Below are 15,746 nucleotides of genomic sequence, written 5' to 3' on the forward strand. Positions count from 1 at the left end.
TAATTCCAGTATCCTCGCCCAAAACAACAGAAAGCAGAAATGGTTCCCCTCAAAGTAAATGTTATACAGCATTCTCTATTTCAATGAAATTGTATGATATAGAGCACTTTTTATATATTTCTATCCGTTTCATTTGTATTGATAGAGCACTAACTAGTGAGAAGGTGGCGTTCATAAAGAGTTTTGAAAAAAAGCAAAAAAACCCTGGATTTAAAAATATGTACTTGGAAGCAGCCTAATGCAATGTCACTAAACAGAAAATTTGGGAGGAATTGCTTGTCTGACGACAGATTTAATTACTTCCCCTTCTTGCTAATGACTAATCCATCCTGTCAGCCATTTCATTGGGCATCCTTTAAATGGTTAGCAATCTGAAATAAATGCTGATACTTTTCCAGAGTTGGAACTTTTTTTGACATTTTGTCTGTCTTCCCAGGGAGGCAAAATCACACTGCAATACCAAGAATCTGGCAGAGTTTGTGCCCGGCCTGGGAAGCATTGCGTCTGTGAAGTGCAATGCCAATGGTAGCAAAGTCAGCATCCTCATCAGCCAGGTAAGGTGGGAGCACGTGATGGTAACCCTACAGGGGCTGCACCTGCAACCTTGGAATTGTGTAAGTCCCAGCAGCCTTGACCTGGCACTCCTTTTCCCCACATCCATATTTAGCCACTATGTTCATCATCCTGGAGGTAGAGTCCTATTTTATGTGAAGTTTTGCATATTGTGAAGGTTCAATCAGGAAGTCCAGCAGGAAGAAAATGACATTGTTTGTTACAAAACAGTGTTTATGAATAGTTTGGACTGTAAATCCCTTCCTCTGCCTCATCTTACAGGGTTCAGTAGAAATCAGTGATATTTTAATTCGTTTCCAGGAAAGATTACTGCATCCTTCCTAAAAGAAATAGGAAGCCATATGTCATGTACTTGCAGTGGAGAGCAAATCCTATGCCCAACACACATTTTCCCAGCATCTTCAAGGGAGTCTCTGAAAACAAAATAACGATAAAAATTCAACTGATCAGAACAGTAAGAAAAATACATTAAAAATAATTTCTGTTTAGGATGTCTTGCCTGCCAAAATATTGATGAATGAAAGGCAAGAGGGGAGATCAAAATACCATGCAGTTATGGATACTGTCCCTAAACTTAATTAAGTGGGGAATGAAGTTACAAAGCTTGTGTACCAGCAGCACATATTTTTTTTCTTTTTAGCCTTGTTTTAGTTTGAGTTCAGGTTGTTTTTAGATGCTTTGATATGTAAACAAATACTAAATAAGATACAGTTATATTTTGGCAGAAAATTTATGCGCATAACTGGGTTAATGAGTCCAATAAGGAAGAAGAGACACATGTTATCTATTAGAGTTTTTGGAAAAGAATATGTGATGGATTATTACAAGGGTTTTTAAAATAGTTTTCTATAAAAAGTGATAATGTATCAAAGTGTAACACATATGCAATGTTTGACAATAATGATTAAGTAAAAAAAAATTTTTTTATGGAAGATATTGTATTTTAAGCTGCATAACCTCAAATACCACATTGTATTTTTAATCAACTCTGCAGTAAATACTGATATTTATTTGTATGCCTAAAGTCCTTGTTTCTGCTGTACAATAATCTGTATTGAATGCAGTCATTTGTTTTTCCTTCTTTTCTCTCTTCCCCATGATGCTAGCCTAGATATTTATTTGTATGCCTAAAATCCTTGTTTCTGCTGTACAATAATCTGTATTGAATGCAGTCATTTGTTTTTCCTTCTTTTCTCTCTTCCCCATGATGCTAGCCTAGATGACGCAGGTTCCCCTGTTGGCTGAAGCCAAAGGGAAAGTCTCCTCTGTGACTGAACCTCACTGTTCTTGTTTTAGTGAAGGTGGTTCCTGCAATATCTGTGGTCCTTCCTTCTCCCCACCCTCCTCATTACTCAGGCACATTCAAGCTTTAATGAATTGGTTGCCGAGTGGCAGTATTTTTTTTTAACCTATACGCCCTTTTGTTATAAAGAAGTTCAGGGGACCATCTAATAGCTCATTCCCTGTACATAACCGGATCAGACCAGACTCCTGGGTTTTGCCCCGCCTCTAGCAGAGAAGTTTTCAAAACAAAACTCCGCCTTATATATGATGGTGCCACCTACAGTCCGGCAGTATTTCTCTGTCTCCAGCAGATGGTGGAGGTGCAAGGCCTACAGTCTGTGCTGATTGCTTAGTGGATTTAGAGTAGTGAGTTCTGTGAGCTTTAGAGAGTTTTCTGTCTGTAAAACGTTTTTACTTTGATTAAAAAAAAAAAAAAAAAAAAAGAAGCAGCAGTTTCTGTCCTGAGCCTCCCAGGGGGTTTATAAGGTCCTGAGGGGACCATCCTCCGCTGGTTGTTGAGGCAGCTGCATTACAGGGTCGAGGGCCCTCTTGTACCAAGCTAGCAGCTCTGGGTGTTGACACCGGGGAGCCCGGTTCACTCTACCCTGCCGGATCAGGACCATGGACCACTGCCAGGCAAGTCTTTAAAAAATAAATAAATACATTTTATTTTCTTTCATTTTCTGTCAGTGTCACCAGTGCTGCTGCTCTCTTCCCTCCCTGACTTGGCACTTGGGCGGATCGCAAATATTTTTCTATTTTTTTACAGAATTAAATTTTAGCTTTCTCAGGCCTGCTGCCCGATGCTGCATTTGTCTGCGTGCCTCGCATGTGGCTCGGCCCGCGCGCGTCTTTCTCGGGAGGGGCTGTGCTCGGCGTGTCTTCCTGGGGGGAAGGGATCCTCCAGGGCCACGAAAATGGTTAAAGGCAAGGCTGCCCGAGCTCCTTCAGTGTTAGCTGCACCGAGATCAGCTGAGGCAGGAATGGCATTAGCTGCACCGAGATCAGCTGAGCGCGTGAACGGAGGCCATTTGGAGTCTTTTAGATCAGCGACTTGTGCAGCTATGGGGGAGGGGATTCTCCCGCCTCCTCTCTCTCCTCAGCCAGGGTTACCCGGAGGGAGCGAACCTTTACAGCCTCTCTCATCTGCAACAGAGGATTGCCCTGAGGGGGCTTCTGACTCCTCCTCCTCTTCCTCCTTCTACTCAGAGTTTATTTTATTTCTCCATAAGGCTTTTAAAGCCAGGAGGGAAGGGAGGCTGCAGGCTGGGGGTAAAACTTCCTCTAGTGGTAAGTCTTTTTCTCGAAAGCAGTCTAAGTCTAAGGGAGAGTCTGGGTCCTCCAAAGCTAAACACCCTTTGCGTACAGGGGCTCATCAGACCAATACTGATTCCACAGATCAGGAAACGGACCCAGGGGACCAGGACCCACAGGGCAAGCCTCTGATGGGGGTGGATACAGACCCTGATCAACATCCACAGGATCCAGCACGAGGCTCTCACATTGTGGAAGGAGACGACCCTAAGGTCTGTTTAGGAGGGAGGAGTTGGCTCCACTTATCCCTGCCATACTCAGAGAGCTAGGCATAGATGGGCCATCAGAGGAGTCCAGGCTAGGGGCTATGGACCCAGTGTTGTTGGGTCTGAGGGGCCCGGCTACTTCCTTTCCTTTTCATTTTTCTGCCACAGACTTGCTATATAGAGAATGGGATACCCCGGATCTGGGATTGAAAGTTAGCAAGGCTATGGATAAGCTATATCCTCTTCCGGAGGAAGCAATTGACATACTGCGGGTGCCCAAGGTGGACGCGGCGGTGTCACCAAAAAGACTACAATCCCGGTTACGGGTGCTACAGCCCTGAAGGACCTGCAGGATAGAAAGTTGGAGCTGCAGCTCAAGAAAATTTTTAAAGTCGGCACTGGGAGTGCGGGCAGCTATGTGCAGCAATTTTGCCTTGTGAGCGGGCCTTCGCTGGGTTCAGCAGTTACAGGCTAATGCTGGTCTATCTGATGCAGAAGCACAGCAAGCAGGGCATCTGGAAGCTTCGATCGCTTATAGTGCGGATGCACTTTATGATCTGTTATGAACTTCGGCCAGATCCATGGTGTCGGCAGTCTTGGCTCGATGGCTCCTGTGGTTAAGAAACTGGTCGATGGATATTTCCTCCAAGGCTCAGCTGGGGTTGTTGCCTTTCAAGGGTAAATTGCTTTTTGGCAAGGACCTTGAGGATATGATTCAATCCCTGGGGGAGAACAAAGTTCACCGACTGCCAGAGGACAGGCCCAAGTTGAGGGGCTCCTTTTCTTCACAGTCTCGATTCAGAGGGAATCAGAGATTTCGTCCATCCAGAGCTCCAGCTTCTTCCTTTCGGAAAGCGTCCAGTCACCAACAGTCCTGGTCTGAGCCCTTTCGTGGCCGACGCTTTGGCAGAACCGGGGCTATCCAGTTCTCATCTTGGGCCAAGTCTTCCTAATGAATGGCGCCGACCCATTCCTTGGTTCTAGCTGTCGGGGGCAGATTGTCCCTGTTTTACGAGGAATGGGTCAAGGTGATGTCGGACCAGTGGGTCCTTACTGTGATAAATCAAGGCTATGCTTTAGATTTTGCACACTGCCTTCCGGAGCGGTTTCTGGTCTCCCTATGTGGTTACAAAGAGAAATGACAGGCAGTACAAGATACCTTGCAATGCCTTCTGCAACACTGTTCCATCACCCCGATTCCTCAGGCGGAGCAGCAAAAAGGGCGTTATTCCATTTACTTCGTAGTCCCCAAAAAAGAGGGGATCCTTCCAACCCATTCTGGATTTGAAGCGCGTAAACCGCTGCCTCAAGGTGCCACGTTTTCGCATGGAGACGTTACGGTCAGTCATTGCCGCGGTAAAAAAAGGAGAGTTTCTGGCTTCACTGGACCTAATGGAAGCGTATTTTCACATAGGCATTCGGGCCGACCACCAGAGGTTTTTGAGGTTCTCGGTGATGGGTCGCCATTTTCGGTTTTGAGCTTTGCCCTTCGGTCTTGCCACTGCGCCCAGAACGTTTACCAAGGTAATGGTTGTGGTGGTGGCTCATCTGCGCAGAGAGGGGTTCCTGGTGCATCCATACCTGGATGACTGGCTAAATCGGGCAAAGTCGGAGTCGCTTGGCCAGTTGGCAATTCGCAAAGTGCTTCAACTCCTGCAGTCACTGGGTTGGGTGATCAACTTAGCCAAGAGCCGACTGGTGCCCACCCAGTCTTTGGTTTTTAGGAGCTCTATTCAACACTCAACAGGGGAGAGTGTTCCTTACCTCGGACCGAATTGTCAAGTGCAGGACTTATTGGCCAACCATTTCCCCAGAGTGCGGGATTATTTGCGGGTTCTCGGCTCCATGACTTCCACCTTGGAGCTGGTGCCCTGGGCCTTTCTCATATGTGTCCTTTATAGTCAGCGTTGCTTTTGCGTTGGAATCCAGTCTCCGAACAGTTTCATTTACCTCTCCCTCTTACGGATATGGCGTGCTCCAGTCTCAATTGGTGGCTTATCTCGGACAACTTATCCCAAGGAGCTCCCCTGGAGGTGCCCGAATGGACAGTGGTGACCACAGATGCCAGCCTCTCCAGTTGGGGAGCGGTTTGCCTGAGGAAGTCGGTGCAGGGACAATAGTCCCATGAAGAATCTCAGTCATTGATCAATCGTCTGGAAACCAGGGCAGTGTGGTTAGCGTTGCAAGCATTCCGCCCTCTCCTCCACAGTGGCTTAAATCAATCGCCAAGGGGGAACCAAGAGCCAGCCAGTGGCCACGGAAGCCCAGCAGCTGATCAGTTGGGCGGAGAAGCATTTAGTAAGTATTGCAGCATCTCCCATAGCAGGAGTTGACAACGTTCAGGTGGACTTTCTCAGTCTGCACCCCCTCGATCCCTGGGAATGGGAGCTCACAGACGAAGCTTTCCAGCTCATATGCGACACGTGGGGCGTACCCCGCCTGGATCTCATGGCAACGTTTCAGAATGCCAAGGCTCTGTGCTTCTTCGGTCCCCGCAGAGAAACAGGAGCAGAATGGGTAGATGCCCTGGTGCTGCCCTGGCCAACCGACGTGCTGCTGTACATCTTCCCTCCTTGGCCGCTGATAGGCAAAGTGCTCAGGAGAGTGGAGATACACCCAGCAGAAGTCATCCTCGTAGCTCCAGAGTGGCCGAGACTGCCTTGGTTTGCGAACCTGGTCAGTCTGGCAGTGGCGGGTCCCCTGCTTTTGCCACTGCTCCCGGACCTTCTCCATCAAGGGCCCGTGTGTTTGGAAGAGGTCGATCGCTTTTGTCTAGTTGCATGGCTTTTGAGAGGCGCTGCCTGAGGAGCAAAGGGTATTCGAATGCTGTGGTGGCAACACTTCTCCGGTTGCGCAAGACATCCACCAACCTCGCGTATGTGCGCGTGTGGAGAATCTTTGAATCTTGGTGCGTGGACCGGGCGATTGTTCCTACTCGGTCTTTGGTGTCGGATATTTTAGGTTTCTTACAATCCGGACTCGCCAAGGGCTTATCGTGTAGTTCCCTGAGGGTTCAAGTGGCAGCTCTTGGTTGTTTGCGCAGTTCCATTCAAGGCGTGGTGTTGGCTACTCACCTCGATGTGGCTCATTTCCTAAAGGGGGCAAAGCATATATATCCCCCGATCAGGCACCCTTGTCCTTCTTGGAATCTGAACTTGGTTCTCTCAGCTCTGTGTAAGGTGCCCTTTGAGCCTCTGAAAATGCTACAATAAAGGATCTCACATTAAAGGTGATTTTCCTTATCGCTATCACATCTGCTCGCAGGGTATCGGAGCTCCAGGCTCTATCCTGTAGGGAGCCGTTTCTGAGAATTTCGAATTCTGGTGTGTCCTTGCGGACAGTTTCTTCCTTTCTTCTGAAGGTGGTTTCTGCTTTTCACGTGAATCAGTCAGTGGAGCTTCCGTCGTTTCCTGTTTTGGACCAGTCAGACCCTATGTCTAAAGACTTACGGAAGCTGGATGTTCGGGCTTTGTTGCGTTATCTGGAAGTTACAAACGCGTTTCGTGTGCCGGACCATCTTTTTGTGCTGTGGGCTAGTCCGGAATGAGGAAATATGGCATCTAAAGCTACAGTTTCGCGCTGGTTGAAAGAGGCTATAGGCTCGGCATATTTGCTGCGTGGTAAGCCTGTACCATTTGGCCTTTGGGCTCATTCTACCCGTTCACAGGCGGCTTCTTGGGCAGAGTGTCAAATGGTCTCACCGCAGGAGATCTGCAGGGCAGTGACTTGGAAGTCTCTGCACACGTTTGCCAGACACTACAAACTAGATGTTCAGGCACCGGGTGAAGGAGGCTTTGGAGAGGCAGTGCTTAGAGCGGGCCTCTCCAGATCCCACCCCAGGTAAGAAAGCTCTGGTACATCCCAGGAGTCTGGACTGATCCAGGTACGTACAGGGAAAGGAAAATTAGTTTCTTACCTGATAATTTTTGTTCCTGTAGTACCCCGGATCAGTCCAGAGTCCTGCCCGGGGAACGCATGGAAGTAAGGGAGAGTCTGCTCAGTTATTGATTTGTTTTCAGATCTGCAGAAATTGGATTGACCGTCCTCAAGTGGTTCTACAGGTTCAGCTCCTAGGAGGGTTAAGTGAACCGGTTATTTCTTTTTCTTGTTGAATACCACATTCAACAAGAAATTGTTGTATATAGTTATGGTGGTTTTTTGAGAGCCATTCTGCTTTGACATTGCGTAATACTGCCGGACTGTGGGTGGCACCATCCTATATAAGGCGAGTTTTGTTTTGAAAACTCTGTCTCCATCTGCTAAAGGGGGGGCAAAATCCAGGAGTCTGGACTGATCCGTGATACTTCAGGAACGAAAGTTATCAGGTAAGAAACTAATTTTCCTTTATGGTGAGAAGACCAGTTCCCAAAACTCCCTGGGCAGTAATACCTAAAGGGAAAACCCTCTACTTGATTCATTGTTACAGACACTTCTGTTCCTTACCAAGACTTCTAACTCTTGTTTTCCCCATCAACAGGTTGATGGCAACCCTGACTCAAAAATGTATTTTTATGATGTTGAATTAGATACAGTTACTTTCTTTGATTTCTGGAGTGGTCGAGCAGATAGTGGGGACATGCCATCCTTCTCAGGACAGGAGACAGATACAAAATGGTAAGAGAACTTGAATCAGTAATGCTCAGGACTTATGTCTGCCAGAGCAGAAAGAAATTCTAGCATAAATGTTCTTGCTGCCATTATAGAGTTTGAATCTAAATAATGTACCACAATAAAGTACCATAAGGCAGTGTTTTACCTTTTTGAAGAAAAGGAAAAGTTGGAGTCCATGGAGCTATTTCACAGCGTCTGTTTTAATTGTTTACATTTTTTAATTTTCTGCCAGCAGAATTGTTTATATCCTGGCAGCATAGGACAGACATGAATACTGAGTCACTCCCCATAAGGTGATCAGTGTGTGACATTCAGACACATTTGTGGTATTATATATTGCTTCTAATGCTTAGCTTTTCAGTTCTGAATCAGTTGGCTGAAGACTGACTTCTATGACAACTCATACTAACTACTGAACCAACAAAGATAGAAGCCGAAGGAAGCTGGAAACTGATGAATTTGCTGATGCTAGCAAGAGAGCACTTGTCAACAATGTCTGAATTGCAGGCTGTGCAAGAAATGTAGTTACTTGTTCTATGCTCCACCAGTCCAGAAACATATGGGTATCATCCCTCGTCCAGTGCCTGGAGGCAGGGATTGTAAATTCTTTTGATGACATCAGATATGTATGTCATTTATGGAACCCCCAAACAGCCAATGTTCTTTGCCTCCAGCTTCTGGATGGTTAGTTGTTGACACAGGCTCACCGGATTTTCAAGTTAATTTGAACTATTTATAATTTATTTTCAATTTATTTGATAATTTTGGTCCTTATACTAAGTCTCTAGCCTTACTTTGCTTTAGGGCCAGGTTCCTGCGGATTGGCTCTCCTGCAGTGATGCATGCCTCCTACTGATTAACAGGCTCATTCTTTCATTATGGATAAAAGCTGTTTCCAGTTTTAGGAGACTGTACTAAGCGCTTCTAAATACAAAGAGGAATGAATTACTAGAGATTCTTTTGTTTACTCTTTCCTGTCTGATTGAAGGAAAGTTCCTTGAGTTAGAACCCAGATGTCACGGTGGCGTTTTTTTTTGCTGATTTGCACCTTAACAGCACTAGAGGCTCCATGAATGGTACAGTCAGTGGAGATATTCCTCACTCCCTCCCCCAATGAAGTCTGAAAGTTTAGTGACGGCGGCTCTCCCAAAAATGGGAGTTTCAAACGAATTGGAGGTAATGAAAAAGAAGGCGCTAAGTGCAAAAAAATCCATTGCAAGTGCCAGTTCGTCTGTTGCTAGGGATGTGACAGCTATTTTGAAGCCACCGTGAGCAGAGAAAGCTTCCTTTCATTGCAGAGCCCTCCGAAGTTGTTTCCAGAGCAGGCTTTTCAGCGAAACACTGCACAGGATACACAGACTGTGGAGAGAACTGAGTTCTCCCCTGAGTTTTTTTTAGTTTCCTGCCCCAGGCATTCCAAGCTCTGCAGGACAAGGGGTTTCAGAAGACACTGCAGCAAAGTTTTGCTCAGCACAACTTTACTCTAATAGACAAAAAAAGAGAAAAGCTGGACCTCAGGAGCCAGGTTCTAGTACACAAGCTGATTTTTACCCTCCAGTTTTTCTAATAGAAGATGGTCTGAATAGTAACAGTTCAGGATCCTTGGAAGAAGGTGAAATACAGGCGGAGGACTCAATTAGGCTATTCCATAAGGAAGAAATGCCTGCCCTAACTTCACAGGTAACATCAGCTCTAAAGCTGACTGAGGGAAACATACATAGAAATGACGGCAGAAGAAGACCAAACGGCCCATCTAGTCTGCCCAGCAAGCTTTCGCACTTTTTTTTTCTCTCTCATATTTATCTGTTACTCTTGGCTCTTAGTAATCTTTTTTATTCTATTTCCCTTCCACCCCACCATTAATGTAGAGAGCAGTGTTGGAACTGCATCTAAGTGAAATAGCTTAATTAGTTAGGGGTATTAACCACCGTAATAAGCAAGCTACACCCATGCCTATCTGTTTATCCAGACTATGTAATTCAGTCCTTGTTGGTTGTTGCCTGAATATAGATCCACGTTTCTTCATTCCCCCCTGCCGTTGAAGCAGAGAGCTATGCTTTATATGCATTGAAAGTGAAGTATCAGGCTTATTTGGTTTGGGGAAGTAACTGCCGTAACAAGCAAGTTACTCCCTGCTTTATTGTGAATGCAAATCCTATTTTCCACAGAAAGGGTAGAAGAATACCCTGAATGGGACCCAATTTTAAAGGGTTCACACAGATCAATGTCTTCTTTTCCCTTACATTCAGAAATTACTTCCATGATGTTGGCTGAATTGGATTCACCAGAGGCTGACTACAGACATCCTTGGGTTTTCATTAAGCTTTATCCATTGCCTTCAGAATCACAGGAACGCTTTTTCTGAATGCCAAAAGTAGATGCAGTGATGGCAGTCGTGGCCATGAGAACCACCATTTTTGGCAAATTCTATCATGTTGCAGTAAACTATTTGCACAAGCTGTGTGCAAAGAGCGTTACTGCCCTGGATCCAGCATCTATTGGAGGAAGAGGAAATTGCAAGGTTGGAGTCTGCTACTGCTTATTTGGCAGACATCTTGTATGACGTTATTTGGGTGTCAGCAAAATCCTTGGCACCTTGTCAGAGCCAGGAGACTGCTCTGGCTCCGTAACTGGCTTGCTGACTCTTTCTCCAAAACTCACCTGAGTAAGTTGCCTTAAAGGGCAATTATCTATTTGGAAAGGAGTTGGATAGGTTGGTGAAAAGTCTAGGTGAAACCAGATCTCAGAATTACCGAGTATGGGTCTAAGCCCAGTTTCTGATTTTTTATTTTTTTTTTCGAGGACGCAATCAATATAATGAATAGAAGGTTTAGGCTTTCAAATAGGTTTTCCCAACAGACCTCTAAGAGGAAAGGAAATCTCATTCCTTTCATGGGGCTAGAAGGCCACGTGGAGAGAGACATCCTTCAACTTCAGGCCAGTCTCACATTGAGGCCCAGGGGATTCACTCCTTGACTACTCCAGTAAGAGGAAGGCTACAGGAGTTTCTCAAGGAGTGGATCCAGATAACTTCAGACCAGTGGGTCCTAGATGTTATTTGCAATGGTTACTTCCTAGAATTTCAATTCCCTTTGCAAGAAAGTTTTGTAATATCACCAGCCTCTTCACCATCAAAAATAGAGGAAACTCAGACTACACTCTTCAAGTTGAAGAGTTTACAGGCAATCTTCCCAGTATCTTTCAACAAACACTGAAAGGGATGTTCTTCAATTTATTTTGTAATCCCCAAGAAGGATGCCATCTTTTGTCCAATAATAGATTTAAAGAGTTTAAACAGAAGTTTAATACCCTCTCAGAATTTAGAACATTTAGGAACCCAATTCAATACTCAAGAAGGTTTAATAACCTTATCAGAGAAAAGGATTACAAAGATAATCGCACAGGTGAAACAATTCTCAAGAGAGCAGCAACCACAGCATGGGCATATCTTCAAATGCTGGGCACAGAGGCCTCCACATTGAATTTAGTGCCATGGGCAAGGGCTTACATGAGACCCCTTCAACTAGCGCTTCTTTCCTATTGGAAAGTACAGTCTCAGGGTTACGATGTCCGCTTTCCACTTCTGCAGCGGGTAACAGTTTGGTGGTCCAATCCAGTAAATTTACAAAGAGGGGTTCCATTAGAGGGCTCAGATTGCATTCTCATCACGACAGATGCCAGCTTTTAGGTTGGGGTGCTCTCTGCCAGAATCATTATGCACAGGGTCAATGGTCTCTACTAGAAAAGTGGTGGTCAATAAATCGATTAGAGTCCTGAGCAGTCAGGCTGGGTCTTTTTCATTTCCAGAGGATGTTCAAGGGATGTGCGGTCCAAATTCTCAGTGACAATTCTATGACAGTAGCAAACATAAACAGGGGGATACCCAGTCAGGGGTTAGCAGAAGAGACAGATCGCTTTGAATGGGCAGAGGCAATTTGTTCCAACTCTGAGCCCTTCATATTGCAGGTGAAGAGAAAGTCCATGCAAACTATCTCAGCAGGAAAAAGATAGAACCAGGATAATGGGAACTAAATCCTGGGCATTCTGAATGATAGTGCCACTAATGGATTTAATGGTGACGACAAAGCAAAATGCAAACTCTAAGGTATTGCAGTCATCAAAAAGAGTTTGGCAACGAGGCCATAGATGCACTGGTTCAAAATTGGCCAAAGGAAGGAATGCTATATGTTTTTCCTCCTTGGCCACTAATAAGTCATGTAATGAGAAAAATAGAAAAGGAGAAGGCATATGTTGTGATGGTGATATCAGATTGGCCACACAGTCCATGCTATACAGACCTTCACAGACTGTAACTAGATAGCCCTCTGTAACTGCCACCAAACAGAGGGTTGCTACAGCAGACTCTTTTCATTACTCACTTACAGATCAATGCAATATTAGCGCATGTTAAATGGGTGCTCGTGATTGATAACCCACTCTCTTAACACGTGCCAATCCACCTCTCCCGGGTGCCCGATTTAATATTTAACTGAGCTGCTGTGGTAAAAAGGTAGTGTTAGGGAAAAATTTTCTTCCCTTGCACCGCCTCCACATTGGGTGCTCAGGAGAGGTGGCTGTCAGCAGGTTAGGAAAACAGACGCTCAATTTTACGAGCTTCTGTTTTACTAACCTGTTCACAGCCACGGGTTAGGAAAACAGCTACTAATTAACTGATCATCCATTTTCCTAACCTTACCACTGGTGACACTTTTTTTTTTTGGTTCTCTTTTTTTCCGTTTCCTCTGGCTTAATATCGTCACAATATTAAGTCATAGGAACTAGAGAAAAGTAATATTTTCTGCTTTTTATAAACTTTTGGGGCTTCTCAAGAATTAACACCTGCTCTGGGGTTAATTTTTGAAAGTAAAAATGTGCATGTCAGACGCACATTTTTTTTTTTTTTTACATCGAGGGTAATAGCTAATAGCTGCATCAACATGAATTTACATGTGATGAGCGCTATTAGCTTCGTGCTGGTTTGAATGTATGTTTCAGAGGGAGAGTTAAAGATTTGCCTCTATCAGCTCATAGAGATCTTGTTCATTTTCTGCAGGGAGTAAAGTGTATAAAACCTCCAGTCAGAAGGGAAGTTCCATGCTGAGATCTTAATTTGGTGTTTAGAGCTCTGACAACATCATCAAACCGTTAGAGCATGCTACTTTAAAATATCTCACTTTAAAAATGGTTTTCTTAGTGGCAATAACTTTGGCAAGAAGAATTTCTGAATTACAATCACTAACATGTCGCTCTCCGTATCTAAGATTTAACAGGGAATCAGTAATCTTGAAACCTGTCCCATTGTTTTTGCCACAAGTGATGTCAGTTTTCCATTTGAATCAGAAAATTGTTTTACCTTCGTTTAAAAAGACAGACTACAAAGACTTCATGAATTTCAATTTTTAGATGTTGAAAGATGACTCTTGAGATACTTGCTTTTAACAAAGGATTTGAGAAAGTCCAATTATTTGTACTCTTTGGAGGCCCTCGAAAAGATGAAGCCGCATCAAAGGCTACTATTTCTTGTTGGATTAAAGAAGCCAAGGTTTCAGCTTATTTGCTTCAGGGAAGAGAATCTCCGAAGGTTTAAAGGCTCATTCGACCTGTGCTCAGGTTTCATCTTGGGCTGAGTATTGAGCAGTAGATATTTGTAAGGCAGCTACTTGGGCTACTTAGAATATGTTTATAAAACATTATAAACTGGATGTTTTTGCCAGACAAGATGCCCATTTTGGGGCAATGGTGTTAAAGGCAAGCTTAAAGTCTACCCACTCAGAGGAAGTGACATCACAAACAAGGTCGGTTGCCTAAGGGCTTTGCTCCTAACCTGGATATTTCAAATCCTCCATACATTATTGCAGTCCATCACTTAAAAGCCTCCCTGACTCACACAGTGAGCTTTGGGAGTCTGAGCCCTGTCGGTGAGAAAGAAAGTGGTGAATTTAAAGCAATATTCTTCTGAGACTGGTGCAGCAATGAGACACGGGAATCCACCAGGGGAGGAGACCGGAGAAGATGGTGCTGAGGAGGGCAGCCGTGAGGACGATGCAACATCTCAAGAATTGGTGGCTGGGTCTGGGCCTGGAGTGGAAACACTTCCCAGGGTTGACTTTCAATGTTGGTTTAATGAGCTCCGACACAATATGGGTTCGCTGAAGCAAGAAATTTTGTCTATTGTTAGTGATCTGCGCAAAGATTGTGCGGACCTAGGAGAACACGTGGAAGATACAGAAAATAGCTTGGACAAACAGGAAGCAGTCTGGGAACAGGCTCAAAAAGATAAAAACATTGAGAAAGGAGGATGGCGAATTAAAAGCCTGGATCGAGGATATGGAGAATAGATCCAGACGAGGTAATCTACGACTGAGATGTGTTCCTGAGGAGCACAGGTTCGTGGGCTGTGCTAAAGAGGCAAACAGTATTTGTATGGTGAATCTGGGAGAAAAGGAAGAAGCAGAGGAGCTCCCTAAGACAGAATTTGACCAAGCTTATCGGGCCCTAGCTAAACTCAGGGCAATATGACATGAGACATTGTGGTGTGCTTCCGTAAATATTTGATTAATGAAAAATTCTTGGCTCAAGCAAAAACGTTAAAGTACTTTCAGTGGCATGGTCATAAGGAAATGAAGAGAATTCAGATATTCTACAAATACTGAGGAAAGATAACCACAGATGTAGATGGCTTTTTCCATTTGGATTACAATTTTCGATCAGTAGAGTCTGAGAAATTGATAAGCACAAGGGTAATCTGCACAGTGCAGCATGTACTGGCACAAGCCTGCTGGGCAGACTGGGTGGATCATTTGGTCCTTTTCTGCCTTTTCTCTGTTTCTGTGTTTACCCTTGCACTGACCCTGATTAGGAAAAGAATACAAATAAAATGTAAAAAAAAACCCCAAACAAACAGAATGAGGAAGGGCCAACACTAATTGTTCCTATAGGACTACAAAAATGGTGGCACTGACCCTGCACGTGGCACCCTGTGTGATATGCTGGCTGGGTTCCTACCCTTCCCCCAGTGAAAAGAGACTCCACACAGTGGTGCCTTGTGGTGATGCGCTGACAAGCAATAATGGAGGAGAAAGGGGGGGAGGGCGCAGGGGAGACAACACAAATGCATAGGCCCCTGGGCACCGGAAACCTTTGCTACACCTCTGCTCCATTCTAAGATGTTTACCTGGTGGTGAAACCTCAGCGTTTGAATGGCTCAATGCACTTGCTGGAGTAGAACCTGCTGCTTCTCCCACACTTTGACTGTCATGGGGATAAGACTTCCACCACGTACTGCTTACTCTGTGCTTCTCGAGTCCCCTCACCCGAGCCCTTGACTTGCGTGGCATAACGTGAGCCTCCTGCACTGGCCGCGAGGACCACTTGTGTTTAAGAATAATGAGAAGAAATTGGGATGGGAGGGAACATGTCAAAGACAGCTGGTACGTGGAGCTCTCCTGAGACTCCAAAGATCTCAAACAGCAGGCAGCAGCTGTCTTGTCTCTTCAAACCCTCTTTCATTTTCCTTTCTCGGGAAAGCATGGCCCCTTATTACATAAAGAGCAAGAGCTGAAAGGGGAAGACCAAGATGAGACGTTCCAATTATTTATTTATTTATTTAACATTTTTCTATACCGACCTTCATGGTTAAATACCATATCAGGACGGTTTACATCGAACAGGGATAAAAATAATTAGGTAAAGGAAGAGACAAAGTTACATTAAACGAGGACCGTGAACTTGGAAGCTTAGGTAGCTGGAAGAAAAGAG

General features: G+C 44.8%; 1 protein-coding gene across 5 annotated transcripts in view; it reads left to right on the forward strand.

Annotated features, from left to right (window-relative positions):
* IFT140 (intraflagellar transport 140) overlaps positions 1–15,746 on the forward strand; it is a 298,079-nt gene that overhangs the window by 100,929 nt on the left and 181,404 nt on the right. For all 5 annotated transcript variants that reach the window (XM_029577418.1, XM_029577414.1, XM_029577415.1 and 2 more), the window contains exons 14-15: positions 437–554; positions 7,855–7,991. In XM_029577418.1, coding sequence (XP_029433278.1) covers positions 437–554; positions 7,855–7,991 — 255 coding nt within the window. The remainder of the gene's footprint in view (positions 1–436; positions 555–7,854; positions 7,992–15,746) is intronic.

This window comes from Rhinatrema bivittatum, chromosome 14, assembly GCF_901001135.1.
Source record: "Rhinatrema bivittatum chromosome 14, aRhiBiv1.1, whole genome shotgun sequence".
NCBI classification, from domain to species: domain Eukaryota; kingdom Metazoa; phylum Chordata; class Amphibia; order Gymnophiona; family Rhinatrematidae; genus Rhinatrema; species Rhinatrema bivittatum.